We start from the raw sequence: 17,393 nt of genomic DNA on the forward strand, positions 1-17,393 counted from the left end.
AGTGCCCCCGGGATAGGTTAATCAGGGGAGAAACCTCATGCTGACAAACTGTCCTGTGCACATTCCGGGGTGGGGGGGGCGCCGCGAGAATTCCAGATGTTAAATCTCCTTCAGCAGTTCCAGCTAATTGTAATGCCAAGGATGAAATGTATCAGGAAATCTTATCCTATTTGTTTATGACTTGAGCTGCAGATTCTGGCCTCTTTTACTTTCAAAGGTTCTCCCATTCAACTAATCCTATTCCTGTTCTGGAATATTTTATCCTATATAGAAAGGACTGTGCCCTATTTGGGGAGTTTGCAACTCTGTGGTTAGATCTATCAGATGAGAATGATTTGCATAAATAAAGCTCCTTAAACTTAACTCCTGTGGCTTAAAAAATAACAAAATAAGTCTTCTAGATTCTAACATCAATTTGGTTAATGGTTTTTAAGAAAGTTTGACACTACCTGGAAGAGTACCATATCCTCCTCCTGTATGTCTATGTTTGATGTTTTGGATTTTTTTTAATTTCTCCTCAGCTATAAATAGCTTAGAGATCTGCCTTTACATTATAAACCTCAGCAGCTTTCCTAAACCTGCAGCAGACTGGTTTTATTTTTTTCTTTTTGGAATCTGCTTAGCTCTTTCACCAAACACCTCCAGATTGCTTGTGAGAATCCTTGCCCCTCTCTGTTCTTGATAGACCAGTTAGTTCTGCTTAATCACAAACAAAATCAGATGGTTTATCACAATGAAGCAGCAAGTTGGCAGCTTTACCATAAAAGGAAAAAACCCAGACTGAACCCATGTTCCACCACTCGCCTACTGCTCCTTTACATTTGTTCATAACTCCACTGCCTAAAGGGGACATTTCTGTACAGTCCTGCTAAGGACACAGTAAACAGATGGCTTTTCACAGCAGCCTCCTTTTCTAAGATCTTGGGAACTGTGTTTCCCTCCCATACCTCCAAGTAACTACCAGGTTGTTTGTTTTTCCATCTTTAACTCAGGCTTGCATAAAAATGGCTCTGCAGAAAATAATCTTGGATCTGCAGAAAGCTGTAATATTTGTTCTCCATGATTTATTGTCAGAGAACTTGATAAAAGCCTAATCAACTACACAAAAACTTTCTATCTGTTACTACCGCTACATAACCTGACTTTTCACAGTGGTATTGTCTATCATTTTTTATTTGCTGCTTGCAGGGAGGATGACAGAGGCAGCAGTTACCCCTCCCTACTGGACCAGTGTCTCAGCTCCACCATCACTGGGAGCTGGCAGTGCTGGAGAATGGAGCTATCCACCCACTCCCAGCATTTCTCCCTGGCCTGCACTGCCCTCTCCTTGCAGTATTCATACAGCCACACTGTGCACCAGGAGATGACCCACCTGAAAACTAAATCAGCAAAAGGCCAGGGATGGTTTCCACCTGGAGCAGTTTTGCACCATGACTGCAGCAACAGTGGTGCTGGCAGTGCAAAGGTTGGAATGGGGGCCCAGCCCTTCTCATGGCAGCTGTGCCACTGGGGAGCCTCTTCATCCAAAGCACAGAGAGTTGGGTGCAGGAGTACTGGGTGGTGTGTTGTGCCTGCAGTGTTTGAGTGCAGCAGAGTCAGCTAAGCTGGTCTGTAAAGACAGTCACTGGGGCCCAGGTCAGAGTGGTAACTGCTGGGCACACACACACAAAGCACTCTTGCACAATGTTATATTCTCTCAGTCTTTAAGAAAATTAAAGTTTATTCTTGTTCTGGCTAGAAATGAGCCTCAGTGGCTGTGCCTGGGCAATGACATACTGTATTAGTGACATAGTAATCAGTAGATTCAACAAGACATCCAGCCCCTCCAGCTGAGTATGAGACAGCATGACTGTGATTTGCAAAAGGGTTTTAGGTACTCAGAACCACTTGAAACAAGTGGAAATTTTATCTTTCCCTGGCCAACATCTTTGATAATTCCTGTGTCCTGTGAGATGTCAGCTTTTCTGCATATTTGGAAGAAAGTCCAATTATCTGATCACTGGTAACTGTGGCTAAGTGTTTTTATCAGAACAGCTTTGATGGGACTTAAACATCATCTCTAATGAATACATTAACCAAGTAAGTCTCTAAAGCACAGAAGGAATGCAGTGTGCACAGCTCATGTTTTTTTGCAGGATGTTTGTGCCAACAGAGCAGAGGGTGAGAATGTGAAGGGCTGTGATTCCCAGATGATGAGCCTGCAGTAGGACCAGCCATCTGCAGACAGAGAGGCTTGATTCACCAAAAGATAAAAGTTCCCTGAGACATCTGAACAAGCTGATTGCTCTGGGCCAAGTGGCCTTGGCCATGAAGTACCAGAATAATTCTTCAGTCTCATGAATCTAAGACATCTTTTACTTTGGCAAGCAGAAACTATGCAAGTTTCCAGATAAGGAGCAGTACTGAATTCTCACAAGAAAAACATCTAGTGCCCTGATCCATGTTTATGAGTAAGGACTTTTGTTTATATTACTTTTGCAAACATGCTTACAAAGCCCCATGAAGCTCTCTGTGCCTGTTGGAGTTTCGTGCACACACAGACTCACGTTGACACCCACTTTCACCACCCTGACGTGAATATAATTTGGCTGAGTAACTAGAGTTATTTTGAGGTTTGGGTTAGTTTTATGCACAAAACACGAGTAGGTTTTTACAAACAAAAGCACAGCTTTAAAACTGGCTGGGGCCCACTTCAGAGATGGAAAGCCTCCAAAATGGCATGTGCAAGCAGAGCGTGGGTGTCCTGTGCTTGTTGTGGTGGGAGCTCTTGTGGGACTGTCCCTGCTGCAGTGCCAGCTGTGCGTGGTCAGGGTGGGAGGCGGTGAAAGAGCATTCTGTTAAAGGTTAACTCCTCCCTCCTCCTTTCTTTTTACTTGCTCTCCCCCTCTTCCCTGGTCTCAGGAAGAATTCCTTGCAAAGGGGGCACACAAATAATGGGGAGTAGATCTTCCCCAAGAGTTGGTAGTGTCAGGAAATTATTCTAAGCACCAAAAAAGTGAATAGATAGAAATATGCACTTTCCTTCCTCCTGCACCCAGCCTAGGAGGCACAGCTAAGCCCAGGCTGTTGTAGGTGCAGCTCCAGTGGCTGCTCAAGAGAGCATGTTGGGAGGGACAGGACACAGCCAGAGACAGGAAGAGTGAATGAGGTCCATGTGCTGCTGGGATCAGGCTGATCTATGCTGACACTAGTTTCATGTTGGGCAGAAAACTCATGTACTGTCAGGCTAAAACAATTCTGTTTAGCATAGGCTGTTTTTTCCCTTTCCTACAGAAATCCTGTAGCCCTGTTTTTCCCCATCTCATTTCTAGGGACAAGTACCAGTGCTCTGCACAGCTGAATGAGAGCACTGCTAATGATCTGCTGGAGCCAGAAGATTCTTGCAGAGCTCCCCTCAAGGCTTGCTGCTTAAATAAAGGATCTGAGGAAAGACTGCCCTGGCTTTAGGGCCTGCTCAGAGCCTTGGGCAGTGCTGGAGGCACAGCTGAGAGTTCCAGAGGTGAGCTGGGGCACAGATGTGTGACTGCGGCTTAGTGGGATGAGCTTATGCCAAGTAAGTTTTTTGTAACTGCGATTATGTCACACAGTATGTACCAAGGTCTGTTTTCAGGATGTTTTTTGTTGCTTTATTGATCCTCCTCTGCTGCACTGTAGCTGTGCCTCCTGGGATGCATTTAAATAAAGGAATTGAAATAGCTCTAGAAAAGAAGTGTCATACAAGCCATAGGAAGAAAAAAGGTTGGTATTGTAAAGCAGATAGCTGGTTCTCTGGGTTTGGAGTTAAATTAGCTGTATTTCAAGCACTTTATATATGTAAATGTAAGATTCTGAAGCCAGAAATAGAAGTTATAATTAAGTAATCAAGTAATCTTTAGGAGTTAAATCTCAGAAATTCTAAGGATTTTGTTACCTGCATTATTTTGTTAGCATTACAGTGAGTACACAAGAGGAATTCTGTAAGAGAAAAGACTTGTTGCTATGCCTCTGATATAAATCACCATTAGTATGTGTATCTATATATGTTTGTGAATGAATATATATGTATATGTAGACTCCTTGTACCAAAACAACAAGGCTTTGGTTGGTATTTCCAGGCAGTAAAGGTCTGCCTTGGTCAGGCAATTGTGCTTCTGAGAATCTGATGGCCAGGCACACACACAGGTTTATCTTTTTTCATTGTGGGGAAAGGCTTTGTGTCTAAACCTTGGTTTGGAAAACAGCAGTTAAGCATGATATGCCAAACTGACTCCTTGAAACTTTTGGTAAATTCATCAGGTACATATTTCAAGTAAGACAACCACAGGAGTACTTCAGTCCTTGTGCTTACAGTGTGCTGCATGCCCAGAGAATTGCTGTCTAATTTCATTTGCATAGTCAGATAAAGTGCACAGAGGGATTTGAATGGATTAGTTTCTCTGAAACAATCACTCTTCTGTGCATGTGTGTAAATATTACAGAGAAATCAATATTGGCTACTAATCCAGCTGCTAAACTGAAAATTTGAGATGCTGTTCACTGTTTTCAACAGTCAGATCTAATACCCTTAAGCCTTAAACCCTTAAATCCTTAAGCTCCAAATTGGGAAGTCCTAAACTTGCCGAGCCATAGTTGCCAGCCAGAATTTCCGTAGGGTCAGGGTTCTTATGAGGACATTTGAATTTCAAAGCATTTTGTGGAGTTCCTGCTTTCCTGTAGCACCCAAAGTCACTGTCAGATGGCAGCCAGTCATGTCCCTGAAGTCTGTCAGCATTGCAGCCTCACACATTCATCACTGGAGGTTTTTCATCCCTAATTTATGATTTTTCCTTAGTAGAAAAGCCCCTCCTTGTGACTGTAGGAGGAGAGCACTGTGAGTTTTGAAGGGTGTTTGCACCATTAGGGGCCTGACTGCTTTCCCACCACTCACTGCCACCATGGTTAGAAAACAGGGCACATCTCAGCTCAGGGTCCCATTCACCAGGCTGTAAGAGAAGGAGCCCCAAAACATTATCTGAATTTACTTTGCTAGAGGGAGCGAGAGAAAGAAGATCCAGCAGCACTAGCAGCTAACTTTGGAATAGTCTCCACTGGTGGAGAGGGAGCATTTTCCATGCCCGTATTTGCCAAAACTATTTGCTTGACTTTGAAACCTTCCCACATGCCTCGACACAGATGGGTAAAAAGATTGTTTTTCCTTTTTGAGTCACAGTGTTTGTGGACTGCCGTTCCTGCCAAAGAATTCTTCTGAAACTTCTAGAAAGCCTGTGGCCCTATGTACCAGCTCTGTGCTGGCTGTGCTGCCTGCAGGAGCACATGTGGAGTTTCCAGGGGTGCTCTCCCCCGGGCAGGGCTCTCCAAGGGGTGCTCTCCCCCGGGCAGGGCTCTCCAAGGGGTGCTCTCCCCCGGGCAGGGCTCTCCAGGGAGCAGGGTTGAATGTCCTACCTTGCAGCATGCTCCTGTAGGCTGTGTCGGCGATGGCATAGATGTGAGGGGGCATCTCGTGCCTCTTCTTCCCCTTGTACATGTCAATAATCTTCTCTGAATAAATGGGCAGCTGCTTGTATGGGTTTATCACAACGCAGAAGAGACCTGAATAAGTCTGCAAGGAAATTCAAATGAAAACTGGGCTTAATACCATGTGCCATGTCTAGTCTGGGAAGCATCAGGTGCATTAAATTATCAAGTAGTTAATTTAGGTAATTTTAGCAAGTAGAACTCTTTTGTATTCTACCCAGTGTAAAAAATGAAGCAGGGATTTTTTGAATATATGTTAAGTGATGGTTTTCAAGAGCACAAATAATTATTTCTCATAAGCAAGCTGCTAGAAAGTATGTGAATTTAGCAATCTGTAGAAACACTGTGGTCTGATGTTTGAGCTTCTTAACATCAGTTATTGTCAGTACATAATCCATACCCTTATCTATGGTGAGGTAACAACTGTAATAATTTACATTTCTTTATATGTGTATTTTCATATCCTCTGCACAGGCAGGCATCAAATTCTGTAAACTGAAATCCCACATAAGAAGCTTGATTAATGTTAGAAAAAGGTTTTTTAAAAAAAGCTTCTATGAACACTACATAATAATGATGATTGATGAGAGTTCTTGAAAAAAATTACTCAAGTTTCAAATACATGTCTTACCAGAACAGTCATGCCTGCATTGCATAACTATTTCTGCAGGGAATATAAGGAAAAATGTGGTTTGCTTACAGTTTAATGAAGGTATTAATATTAAAAAATATATATATAAACAAACAAGAACATTGGCTACTAGCTGTTAAATATTCATCCAGGTTTTGTTAGGTGGGTTTGTTTATTTTCAATTTTCCTTTCTTTCTATATGCTCCAGCTACTGAACTGAAGCAGAAATAATAGCATATGACAATAGATGATGGGCCATGTTTCATAAACAGTTACTAGAAGTAAGAAATTTGCACAGGTATTTGATTTAAAAAGAAAATTTAAACCCCCCAAATTAAAAACAAACTACCGAGATCATAATTGCAGGGGTATTGTGATATTAAAAAAAAAAAAAGAAACTACGCTCCTTCTGACATAGACAGAAGTGGTTGGGGTTTTAAAATTTTTATTATTCTTTATTTTATTTTGTGGCTGTGAGTGAGGGCTCTGTGGAGTGCCATCACTGCAGTGCCTCAGGCTCAGGCCGTGCCCGGGGTGGCTCCAGATGCGGATGCCCTGCAGGAGCTGGGGCAGAGCTGGGCTGTGCAGTGGCATCCGGGAGCTTTTGCTCTGGGCATGGGATTTCCCTTTCCTGACCATAATAGGAAATGGCACAAACCAGCCTCGGCACAGCCTGAGCACTTTATATGGTATTTGGCAAACAGGGCGAGAGGCTCCGGCAGCCACGAGCAGGTTGGGTGCTTTGTGCTGGGCAGGGAACATCTGGTGTGGGGACAGGACCTCCACCAACATTTCAGCTTGTGATGGTGTCACCTCAGTCTCAAGTCAGATAACAAGAAGCTCAGGATCCGTGCCAGTTCTCAGCATCCCCAAGCTAAACCCCTTGGTAGGGAAGGTAGATAATTACTGTGCTGGTTTTTCATTGATGTGGGAGGTAGGAATGAAACTGTGCTGCTCATGTCAAAATGAACTGTAGCGTTGCCAGGATAACATAGTTGGAATGCGACAGTTTTGTCCTATAAAGACCACCAAGACCCTTATGGAAAGCATAGCAAGGTATTTTTTTTTAGTAGAAATAATTTAACTGAATGCACTCAACCAATAATTTCCAACTAAGTAAAATAATATGAGAGTAGATTTCTAATCCAGGAAAGTATTTAGTCCTCCCTTCCCTTAGATTTCCAGGCATTTCCTGACTTACCACATGCAGGGCTGTTTGCACATCCAGGCATACAGTAACATACCTTTGAAGAGCTAATTTTGAGACCCAAGCAGCAGGCTATTAAGGCAGAGCAAAAGCCAGAGCTGATGAAGGTCAGAAATCCTTGTTTCTAACTGGACTGTGACTGATACCATCTCTCCCCTTAGGAAAGGTAACCAAGACCTCTTAGTTTCACTACTGTAGTTCTAGGTATCTGCTTTCAAGGATTTGGGAAGCCACATCAATATAGATGATGTTTTGAAGGAAAGCAAGCCAGTTGGCCAAGGGTGTGATTGAAAGTGCTGGTGTTGAAATTTCTGTGCCTTAAATCCCTCTCCTTGGGGCACAGCCTGTGCAGAGAGGGGGAACCCCAGCTGGATCTCTCCCTAGAGGGTTTGGAGGCAGAACAGGATTTGAAATATCTTAGGGATACTTCCATAGGAGTGTTGAGCTCGTGTACCCCTCTGACAGCTACTGTTGATGGGTATTTACAAGAGTCTGGTAAAACCACACACATCTGCATTGTAAATATCTAGGTTTGGGCAGAAGAATTCAACCTCAGTTCCAATATGCATAAACAGTTTTATGTATGTAAGACAGTGTTTTTCACTATTTAGTGAAGACTCAACAAGTAGTGCCTATGAATACAGCCATAAGGAACTTGATTCTACTCTCAAGGCCATTGAAGTTGCATTGCTGTTTTATTCATGCTTATATAATATTTTTTGGTCTAATTTGTTATGTAGATAAGGCAGATTCTTTTTGTTCTGAGCAATGTGAAACATGAGTTAGTGGCAAAACACTTCTTGCCCTTCTATCTTAATTGTCTGTGATGAAGGAAAACACCAGGGTGTTTTTCTAGTGTACAGTCACTCTGTGAATTTCTGCAATGGGTCCTTTTATTTAATAATATTTCATATAAATGCAAGGGGAAGATGATTTGATTATTTTTTTCAGCTAGGTGGAATTTTTCCTTTGGCAGAATTGGGAATCCCCATTTGCGTCAGTGACGCTCTAAAGAGAAAAATGTTGAGGTCGTGTTTTCTTTCTGTGTGTGGGACTCCAAGGGACACAAATTAGGCAAGACATGGCAAAGCCAGGAGATGATTATTTACAATTAATTTTGCAAGTGGATGAGCCCCAAATTCTCTTTTTTAAAAAAGATATGACAGTATCTAGTAGGGCTGTGTAAAGCTGGATAGTTTCAAGCAGGTTTTGGTTAATGAAAATACTAATAACTTGTTGCAACACAAGTCAAACTAATTTATTTGAAACAGTTAATTTACCACCATGTTAAAATCTAGTTGCTTGAGAAAAAACTTAATTTCAGATACACTTCCTTTTTTGTCCCCATGAAAAACCCTTTGATTTCTAATTGCATAATCCACTTTTGGAAATTAATTTCCTCTTTCTATAGAAAGTGAAAATTCCACAAACATAAAGGAAATCCTAAAACATTTATGTAGAGTGTTGCTGAGAACAACAACAAACTAATAGCTCCCTCTTCCCCCAGTTTTATCCCACTATCCTTCTACTAACTCTTTTATTTCTTGTGACAATGCAGAACACTTACTGAAAAAGTCTATTTTAATAATTAATGCTGTGTTGTGATATCATAGCATGTGGGTTCATATGTTCACCTGCAAACTTTAAATCCAATAAACTCAAATAATGAGAAGATGGAAAGTCCAGCCTCTTTCAGGAACTTGATGTGCATTTTAGTACATTCCTGAAGGGAAGATCTTGACTGAGCTCTTTGAAGTTATGCATAACAATTAAATAGTTCCTTTGTTGTACTCTATATAACTATCTTATTTTCTGCTTCATTTCCTACTTTCCAATTTAGCATTCCTCATATTGATAATGAGACCTCTACACCTGTTTCTAAAACCTTGTTACTTAAGCTGTTTCCTTTGTTTCACTCATCAGTGGTCTGTCATGCAAGAAAAATTTTCATAGATTGAAGCTGCAGATAACTTTTCTGCAGCACAACATAGGGATCCTCCACGTAAAATCAGAGATAACAGCTGAATTCCTTGGAAAGGTTCTGGGCTTTCTTACTGTGCAGTTTGCTGACTGTTGATGTAGATAGATTACAGGGTTATTAATGTCCAAATATGCTGTGTTAGTGCACTTGTGTGGAAAAGGACAGAATAATCTTGGCCATTACTCACATGAACATAGAAAAGACTGTAATTTGTCCAGGCTTGTCTAATCTGTAACTTGACCAAAATAAGGGGCAAGAAGGTTAATGGATGCATGACTTTGGTTCCGTAACACACTGGTACATACAGGTACTCCTGCTTGAATTCCAGTGGGTTTGTTCCTTTATCCAAACATAAGGTTTAACTTGATCACCCACCACACCAGAACCTGTCAGCTGCCTTTCAGTGGGAGTTCTGTCTGACAGAAGACTGCCTGACTTGGCTTTTCTGCGTATTCCTTTATCAGGGTACTGAAAACTTGTTCAGGTTTATGTTGAAGTCATTCAAAAGTCCCTATTAACTTATTTTGTTATCCAAACAGCAGAACTGATGTCTTGTTCACCTATCAGAAAGTACTTTCCAAGTTAACTATATCCTTTCAGAATTAGTAAATTTTGAAGAAGAAACCTTCATTTATTTTAATTTAGTTAAGAAAAGAAGCAATTAGTAAAGAAGCAGGAGAGTCATGGGGGATAAAGGGAACTCCATATATTTTTTGGTCTAGGAAGCCATGACTGAGGGGTTAGTACTTGCATGGCAGCATCACACACAACGCTGTGGCCCTGCCAGTGGGTGGAATCCACCTCACTGTTGATGGGACGTGGTAGCAAGCAATAGGAAGTGCTCTGTGTTTGAGTCTACTCACATAAATTAAACCTGAGAAGTATCTCTCCCTTAGATTGTGCAGCACTGAAGCTTCATTGAGGCAAGTCAGCTCTGCCATGTCCTCCACTTTGGAGAACTTTGGAGGGTTCATCTTCTGCACATCATCCTTGCTCAGTGTCACCTTCTTTCCATTTTCTGCCAGTTCAACCACCACCTCATCCCCTTTCTCTTCCTTGATACTTGCTGCTTCAAATCCATGTTTCTCTGATGGAATCCAGACCAGTTTCTTTGCTGACCAGTCAGCCTGGGCAAGGGGGTTGTTGACAAAGTTTTTGTCCACATAAAGGAACTTCTCATCATCGCTGAGAGGTTTTTGAGCCATTTTGACTCAGCAGACACCTGTTGAGGAAGCAAAATATTCTGCTTTAAAGGAATAAAAGGAGGAAAATGTGGAGATATTCCAGGCAAAACATTCTATGGCAAATCTGCCATGCAGCAGGTCCAAAGAACCTGTGTTGTACCTCACATTTTCATGTGGATACTTTTGGCTGCCAGCTTAGATACTGTAGAATATCTGTGTTCACATTCCCATGCCTTTGTTATTGTGTCTGAAATCACCAAAATCAAAAGCTTCATGATACTAAATTAAGTGAGGACCTCTGGGCTTCTTACTTTATTTTGTTTATGTTGTGCTGAAGATCAGAGAGAAAAGTAAGGCATAACTAATGCCTGTTCAATGAGAAACTCCACCAAGACCACTGGCTGAACACCCTCCTGCAGCCTCAGCTCTTGCCCATCACAAAGTTAATTGAATACAGACAAACTCAAAATTTCCCATCACCCAGACAGTGTTCGGTGCATACTGAAATACCAGTATAGTAATGAAATAAATAGTAGAAAAATGTTTCCCAGGCTGTGTTCCAGCAAGAACAGAAATGAATCTTTCTGGCAAAGGACTATTTCCAATCACTCTAATACCATTTCATTTGGAGAAGAATAAGATTAAGACAAGATCAAAAGAAAAAGCAGGAAAAAATTGTTATCAGTGTTGCTAGTGAAGGAGAAATAATTTAGATATCCCTTTCCATGGGCCAGACAGTGAGAGCTGATCACTTATGAAGGGTAAATATCTATCACATGAGACAAAGAAGAAATAAAACAAGCCTAGAAACTGCCTCAGCTAGTAGATACTCTGAACCATGATGGTCAGACTGGAAGGGTGATGCATCTGTATCATGTAGCTGCATATGGATAAAACAGCTGGATGTATGTGCTCCATAGGTGAGAGCAAGGGGAGAGTTCAGGCTGCTTTACTCTGTGCTGAGAGGGGAGAGCTGCTTTCCTGATCAAAGTTAGGATGTAGCTGCAAGATCTCTGCTGATAACACTGGAGCTTTCATAAATGTTCTGCTCTAATCCCATGGGGGCCACAGGGCTAAATGAGGGAAGGATTAAACTGAGGACTTCTTGTGGTCTACTACAGGGCAGAAAGAGTTGTGCTAGTTGGGAAACCTGCTGTGCAGCAGAGCTGGGGGGAGCTACAGCAGGCAGCAAAAAAGAGCATGTGCCCAAGAAAAACAACTCTAGGACTCAGAGGCTATTTCATTTCCTTATTGAGAATGGATTTAATATTTACAGCATTCAAACAAATATGGATCTTGAGGGAGCTTGGAGAGCTGACTGCTAAAGATGCCAGCAATCAACCCATAAGCAGAACAATATTTGTAAGGACCAAGCTCTGTGGTATGTAGCCAAATAGACACCCTGTGCTCTGGGAGTATCAGAGCTGGGTTTCCAAATATTTGTCCCTGAAGCCTTCCCATGTTTTTTGCAAGGCCAGACTGTGTGAGGGAAACACAGATCATGCAGAAGGTGACATAAAGCTTAAAACCCAAACTAGAATTTTTAGAGGTCTGGGTTTCCTACAGAGGGTTAGATTTCCTATAGAAATTCAGTGAAAATTAGATGCTGCAGTTCCTCAAACTCCCTTGACAATTACCTCATCCAAAGAAAAAAAAAAGGCTGAATGTGCTTGTTCAAGAGCCTGAGAGCCTTGCCTGCAAATCCCCATCAGGAAAATTCACCCAGGCAATCCATGCACATACAATGTGTGAGGCAATGTGGGTGAGGTGAGGGAGACCCTAACTCTTGGATCTGGGCATTGCCACTGGCCCACGCTTGGTGTTCCTCACCATCGGGGCTCTGCGAGGGAGCATCTGTAGGATGTGGCCCTTTGCTCGCTCCCAAGAGACTCTTGGAAGGGAGCTGCAGGAGGAAACTATTTGACCTCTGTGTGGATTAAGGCAGAAAATGTTCCCTCGTTGCCAAGAGGGCTGGTAGAACTGCACAGTTCCAATAATGGAGATGGTATTCTCTCCAGCTGAGCTTTCCAGCTGGCGGCTGCAGGGCGAAGCCGGACAGGGAATGAAGGGAGCACTGCCCCAGCACCAGAGCACAGTTCCAGCAGCACAGGGCTCAGGGAGCAGGAGCTGCTGTGGCCTCTCCTCCTGCTGAAGTGGCAATGGGCAAGGCATGTTCCCCAGCACACTGTCCCAGCAGCATGGGAGGAACTGCTGTGGCAATGGAGCAGGGAGTATCAGTCCATCCTGTGCCCAGGAGAGAGCTACATCATCATCCTGTAGCATCAGAATGGTTGGACAGTGCTGCCTGTGGCCAAGTGCCAGGTGACAGCCCTTTCACACCAACAGGAACTTGATATTGCTGTCAGAAACACCAAAAATGAGACTGAACTGCAGAGCTGAGCTTCCTGGGGTGAAATCCTGTTCCTCAGAAGCTGCTCAGATTTGATGGTGGTGGAAATCAAAGTGCCAGATCATCCTGACTATCTGCCTCAAAAATCCAACTGTAGATAAAACTGTTGGCTTGCTACGAAGCATGTCACAGTGGGACATCTCAAAAGCTCTTGTCTGTCCTGTTCCCAAGGACCAAGGATAAGTTCCCATCCTTGTTACAAGCTAAGTCAAAAACATTTTCCACAGAAGAGCACAAACCAGAGAGCTGCTCTCTGACTATGTTCTGCTTCTTCCTGCACATACATAACAAAGGGCAGAAAATTTTGAATTCCATCTTTTTGAAAGCAAGATGAGGTTGGAAGGTGTATGAGCTGGAACAAACTGCACAGCTTGGAAACAGAGGTTCTTATTCCCTAGATCTAAGCACTAGGACTAGTTTAAGTATGTTAAGAATACACCCCCTACAAGAACTAGTGAACAGACAGTCTGAGCTGGATCCTGTAACTCCTCTGAAACATAATGAGAAGAAAACATGAATTTGTGTGAAAAGAACTTTTCATGTCTGATTCTCCAGAATCTGAGCAGCTGCTGACTACCACTGTAGTAAAAAAGGAAATGCACTTATTAAGTGTGGATTAATTACTATTAATAACGTAATAAATTTATTAATATGCATAATTAATATTCATTATAAGGAAGATTTCTGAATGCAGGGGGTAGAATATGAGCTCCACAAACTCAACTAAATTTATCCTAGCAAGGACTAATGAGATGCTGAATATTTCTGATTAATAACTGACAGTAAATCTTTTAGTCCATCTCTGATCAATAATGCAGAGCACTGGTCCTGATTAACACTAAGGAAATGGGTCCAGGGGAAAGACTCCTCGCTGCCTGTTGAGAACGCAGAACTTACTCCTCAGCCAGTTCCTGGGCTTCATCCATAGGGCTGGCTGAGAGAAAGGGAGACCACTATGCCATTTGTGCAAGAGATGGTAAGAGGTTCTCATCCATTCTTTTAGGTACATGATAGCCCAAGTCATGTACAAAAGAAAACACTTTTATACTCAGGGTTGAGCTGTCCTGAGAAAGGGAGGGGGAAAAGCAATCACAAAAATACCATTGATGTGAGGTTTCTTGCCTCACAATTGTGCCAAATTACACCTAACCTGGTCTATTTGTTGTACTTGTCTAATCCCCAAATGTGCACATACACATGGGCACAGATACAGCTCACTCTATTCCTGTCTGCTGTCCCGCTACAGAGATATCTGGCTGCCTTTTCCCTTTTCATGTTAATGGCAGGAGCTGAATGCTGTCTGTATAATTAGTTTATCCTGAGTATATTATTCCAAGGATGAAATACAAATATTTCCAGGAAGTGTGCTTTAATTAAAAGGTTATTAGCCAAGCAGAATTGCCTCCTAGGTCAGAGCTTAGTGGGACTACTTTTCTCCTAAGGAGAAGGAAAAGGACACTTCTCCCTTCCTCTGCAGGATGTTCATGCTGGTATAAAGGTTTATCACATCCCTGCAGGGAATAATTATTAGAACAGAGGAACATATAACCAAGTATGTGAATTATTTTCAGGAATCAAGTCCTGTTCTCCTTAGTAGTTGCTGATAGAAGAGAGTAGCACTAACCTGCTGCATGACACAAACTGCATTTCTTGGGCTACAGTAATTCTTGACTATGTTCTTTCCAGGTTCCTTGTCTTTTACTTTTCCAGTACTTAACTGAATCATTGCTTGGAAAAAAAGATTATCTGGAGGTGAATCTTAATCTAGTGACCTTCATTTGGGAACTGGTCACCCAGCATAGTTAGCTTTGTCACAAGCACTGCTACCAGTCTCTCCTGGCCTTTCACCTCTCCCCATTGAGGACATTTCCCCTGGACATACACCCTCCATATACTTCAATCAAGTTGTCTGTAAGTGCCTTGGTCTCCTATCAGGTCTTCTCACCTTTGTTAAAGTGAGTTAAGACATAACTGATTAAACCCTTGACAGCTCTTCTAATACTCCAAAGAAACTGGCCCAGGTTATTACCTGTGTTATAAACCATAACAATTAGAAAAGAAGGAAAAAAGAGTTAAGGTGCATCATGTGGGGATAGAATCCATTAATCTGGAAAATATCAGCTATTTCAAATGCTCCCTAATATCGCTCTAGTAAATCATATTCTGCATGTTGATTCGAAGTAATAAATAATCCATACTTGAACTGGACTTTGCACAAATTGGAAAGCTATCTGTAGCTCTTGGCTTCTTCTAAAATTAACATACTTAAAAGCCAACAGATTTGCAACTAATAAGTCTCCGTGCTTTGCAGAGCATCGGGATCTCTGCATACATCGGTGCCCGCTGCCTTATATGGTGATGTTCTGCTCAATCCTCGCTGTTCCGCAGAAATGTAATGATAACAAATTCAAAACAAATCCCTTTTAGGGACTAGAGTGTCAATTGCAAATGAGATAATAAAAATCATTGTTTACATCTAAGCGAACATAGCCAGAGTAGTATTGGGTACAAGGCTGAAGGGAATACGCAGCCAGAGCTTTGCCCCCGGGCCATTCACAGGCTCAGACTCTGCGTTAGTGGCTTGAAGGAAGGGTCAGCTTTGGGAGTTCAGCAAGTCAGTCCCTCCGGACAGTCTTGCTGCAAATTGCTGTCAGGGCAAACCTTGGAGTGAAGGAGAAGCTGGGCTCGTTTAGGAACAAGTGTATTTTAGAAAAGGTTTTAGGAAGATGTACATATTACACAATAATGACAGACCTGATTTCCATTATATCTAAAATATCTTATGTTGCTTCTTAATTATGCAAACATATATGCCTTTCACATACATATATCAACATTTTTAGAGGTGTGCATGAACAGATACACACACATACACATACATTTATATGTGTGTGTGTGAAAAAAAACCGTGAGGCTCTGGGATGACACTGAATCTGCTTTCTGTACTGCCATCTACTGTCGTCTTTATTTACGGGATTTTGTTAGAGGCTTGTTGCTTTATTTTCCCTTTAAAAAAAGGCATGCCAGCTTTGAAATTAGTGTAGTTCAGTGAATTATCAAACTATTTTTGCTTAAAATTTATTCCCAGCATATTAACAACATATAAAAGTAATGCTGGGGCATTTCTGTAATAATGTTCCCATTTCTTCTAACTTTCAAGCATTTTTCCTGTTTAAAGTTACTGATAAACTGATTATTTTATTTGGTTACTATTTCTTTTAAAGGTGCTTTTCTAAGACTGAAAGCTCAGAAACACTTAAAGAAGAACAGCAGCTCAGGCTCTCAGGTTTGTTCATTACATGTGATGGTTAATTGCAGCAGGTACCTGTGACCATCCTCACTGCCCTGCACCTTCTGGGCTGCACTGCCGCTGGCTCAGAGCACAGCTCGTGCCTGCAGCCAGTGCCTTTCGGGCTCAGCCCTGCGACAGCAGTGTTAAAGTGCCTAAAAAGCAGGACAGAACACCTGTGCTTTCAAACGTGCACAGTCTCTCATGCATTTTAACTAGAACCAGTGATACACAAACCAGGATAAACCATTTCAGCACCTCTGACAGGTCTGTTCCTATTTCCCGTTCTATCTGCACGTTAATTCTCTTAATGTGTTTGCAAAGTAGTGTAAGAGTTAACTTGCCAGACTGCCCCATCCCAAAGCATGTGAGCCCCCAGCTGGTCCCCAGCAGGGACCTCCACCCCCTGCGGTACTTACAGGTGTCCAATGAGGGGAGCAGAGTGAGTGGAGTCGGAACCTGTACAGCCACCAGCCGGGACAGCCCAAGTCCTTGCTGCCTTTGCAGCCTCCCTATATAGAGGAGGAGAATCTTGTCAGTGGGGAGGGGCCCTGCAAACCACGTCCTGCTGGAAAATCCTCTTGGTACCTGGCTTAAAAAAGACAGCTTGAGCCAAGGACCTCATTCCCAACAGGGCCTAACCCTGGGCTGCCACCCCTACCCTGAACTGCTTTTTGGGGAAGCAGACTGGTTCTGGATTTTGAAAAGGTGTGAAAGGGGTGCCCCTAACTGGAAAGTGGTGTTCCAAAGCAAATGGGTGCCCCTAACTCACATATTCAGAGGTTTTGCTTTTCCCTAGAGTGAAACTGTTTGACCAAGCAAATGGAGCTTTAACTCCTTCCTGCCTTGGCAGCATCCTTGCCCCTCGTGGCCCTCTGCCTAGACAGACAAAGGGCAGATCATGGTCCTGTGTGGCACAGGATGTTTCCCACCCACCATCAGTGCCTTTTTCTTGGAGCTAAGATAAGTTCCTGAGTTCAGGGGTTGCTTGGGCAAGGAGGGTTATTCCTAACACAGCAGGAGCGTGTGGGTAGAGGTTGCTCTGGGTCTCCCTGTGTTTTTGTGACATTTGGAGCCTGGGGCTGGTTTAAGCCTCTTTTGCCCCTGGGAAACAGGAGAGTTGTTTACCACTCCCCAGCAGATTTTACAAACTTTCTTTTGTGATCTGGCATGCAGCTCAGTTCTTGAAAAAGGACTG

General features: G+C 42.6%; 1 protein-coding gene across 3 annotated transcripts in view; it reads right to left on the minus strand.

Moving 5' to 3' along the window:
- MYH11 (myosin heavy chain 11) overlaps positions 1-16,690 on the minus strand; it is a 56,570-nt gene extending 39,880 nt beyond the window's left edge. For all 3 annotated transcript variants that reach the window (XM_071571528.1, XM_071571527.1, XM_071571529.1), the window contains exons 1-3: positions 16,615-16,690; positions 10,176-10,534; positions 5,422-5,578 (exon numbers count right to left, since the gene is read on the minus strand). In XM_071571528.1, the coding sequence (XP_071427629.1) occupies positions 5,422-5,578; positions 10,176-10,517 (499 nt within the window). In that variant the 5' untranslated portion in view covers positions 10,518-10,534; positions 16,615-16,690. The remainder of the gene's footprint in view (positions 1-5,421; positions 5,579-10,175; positions 10,535-16,614) is intronic.
- Positions 16,691-17,393: the final 703 nt, after the last annotated feature.

Source organism: Pithys albifrons, chromosome 16 (genome assembly GCF_047495875.1).
Source record: "Pithys albifrons albifrons isolate INPA30051 chromosome 16, PitAlb_v1, whole genome shotgun sequence".
NCBI lineage: Eukaryota > Metazoa > Chordata > Aves > Passeriformes > Thamnophilidae > Pithys > Pithys albifrons.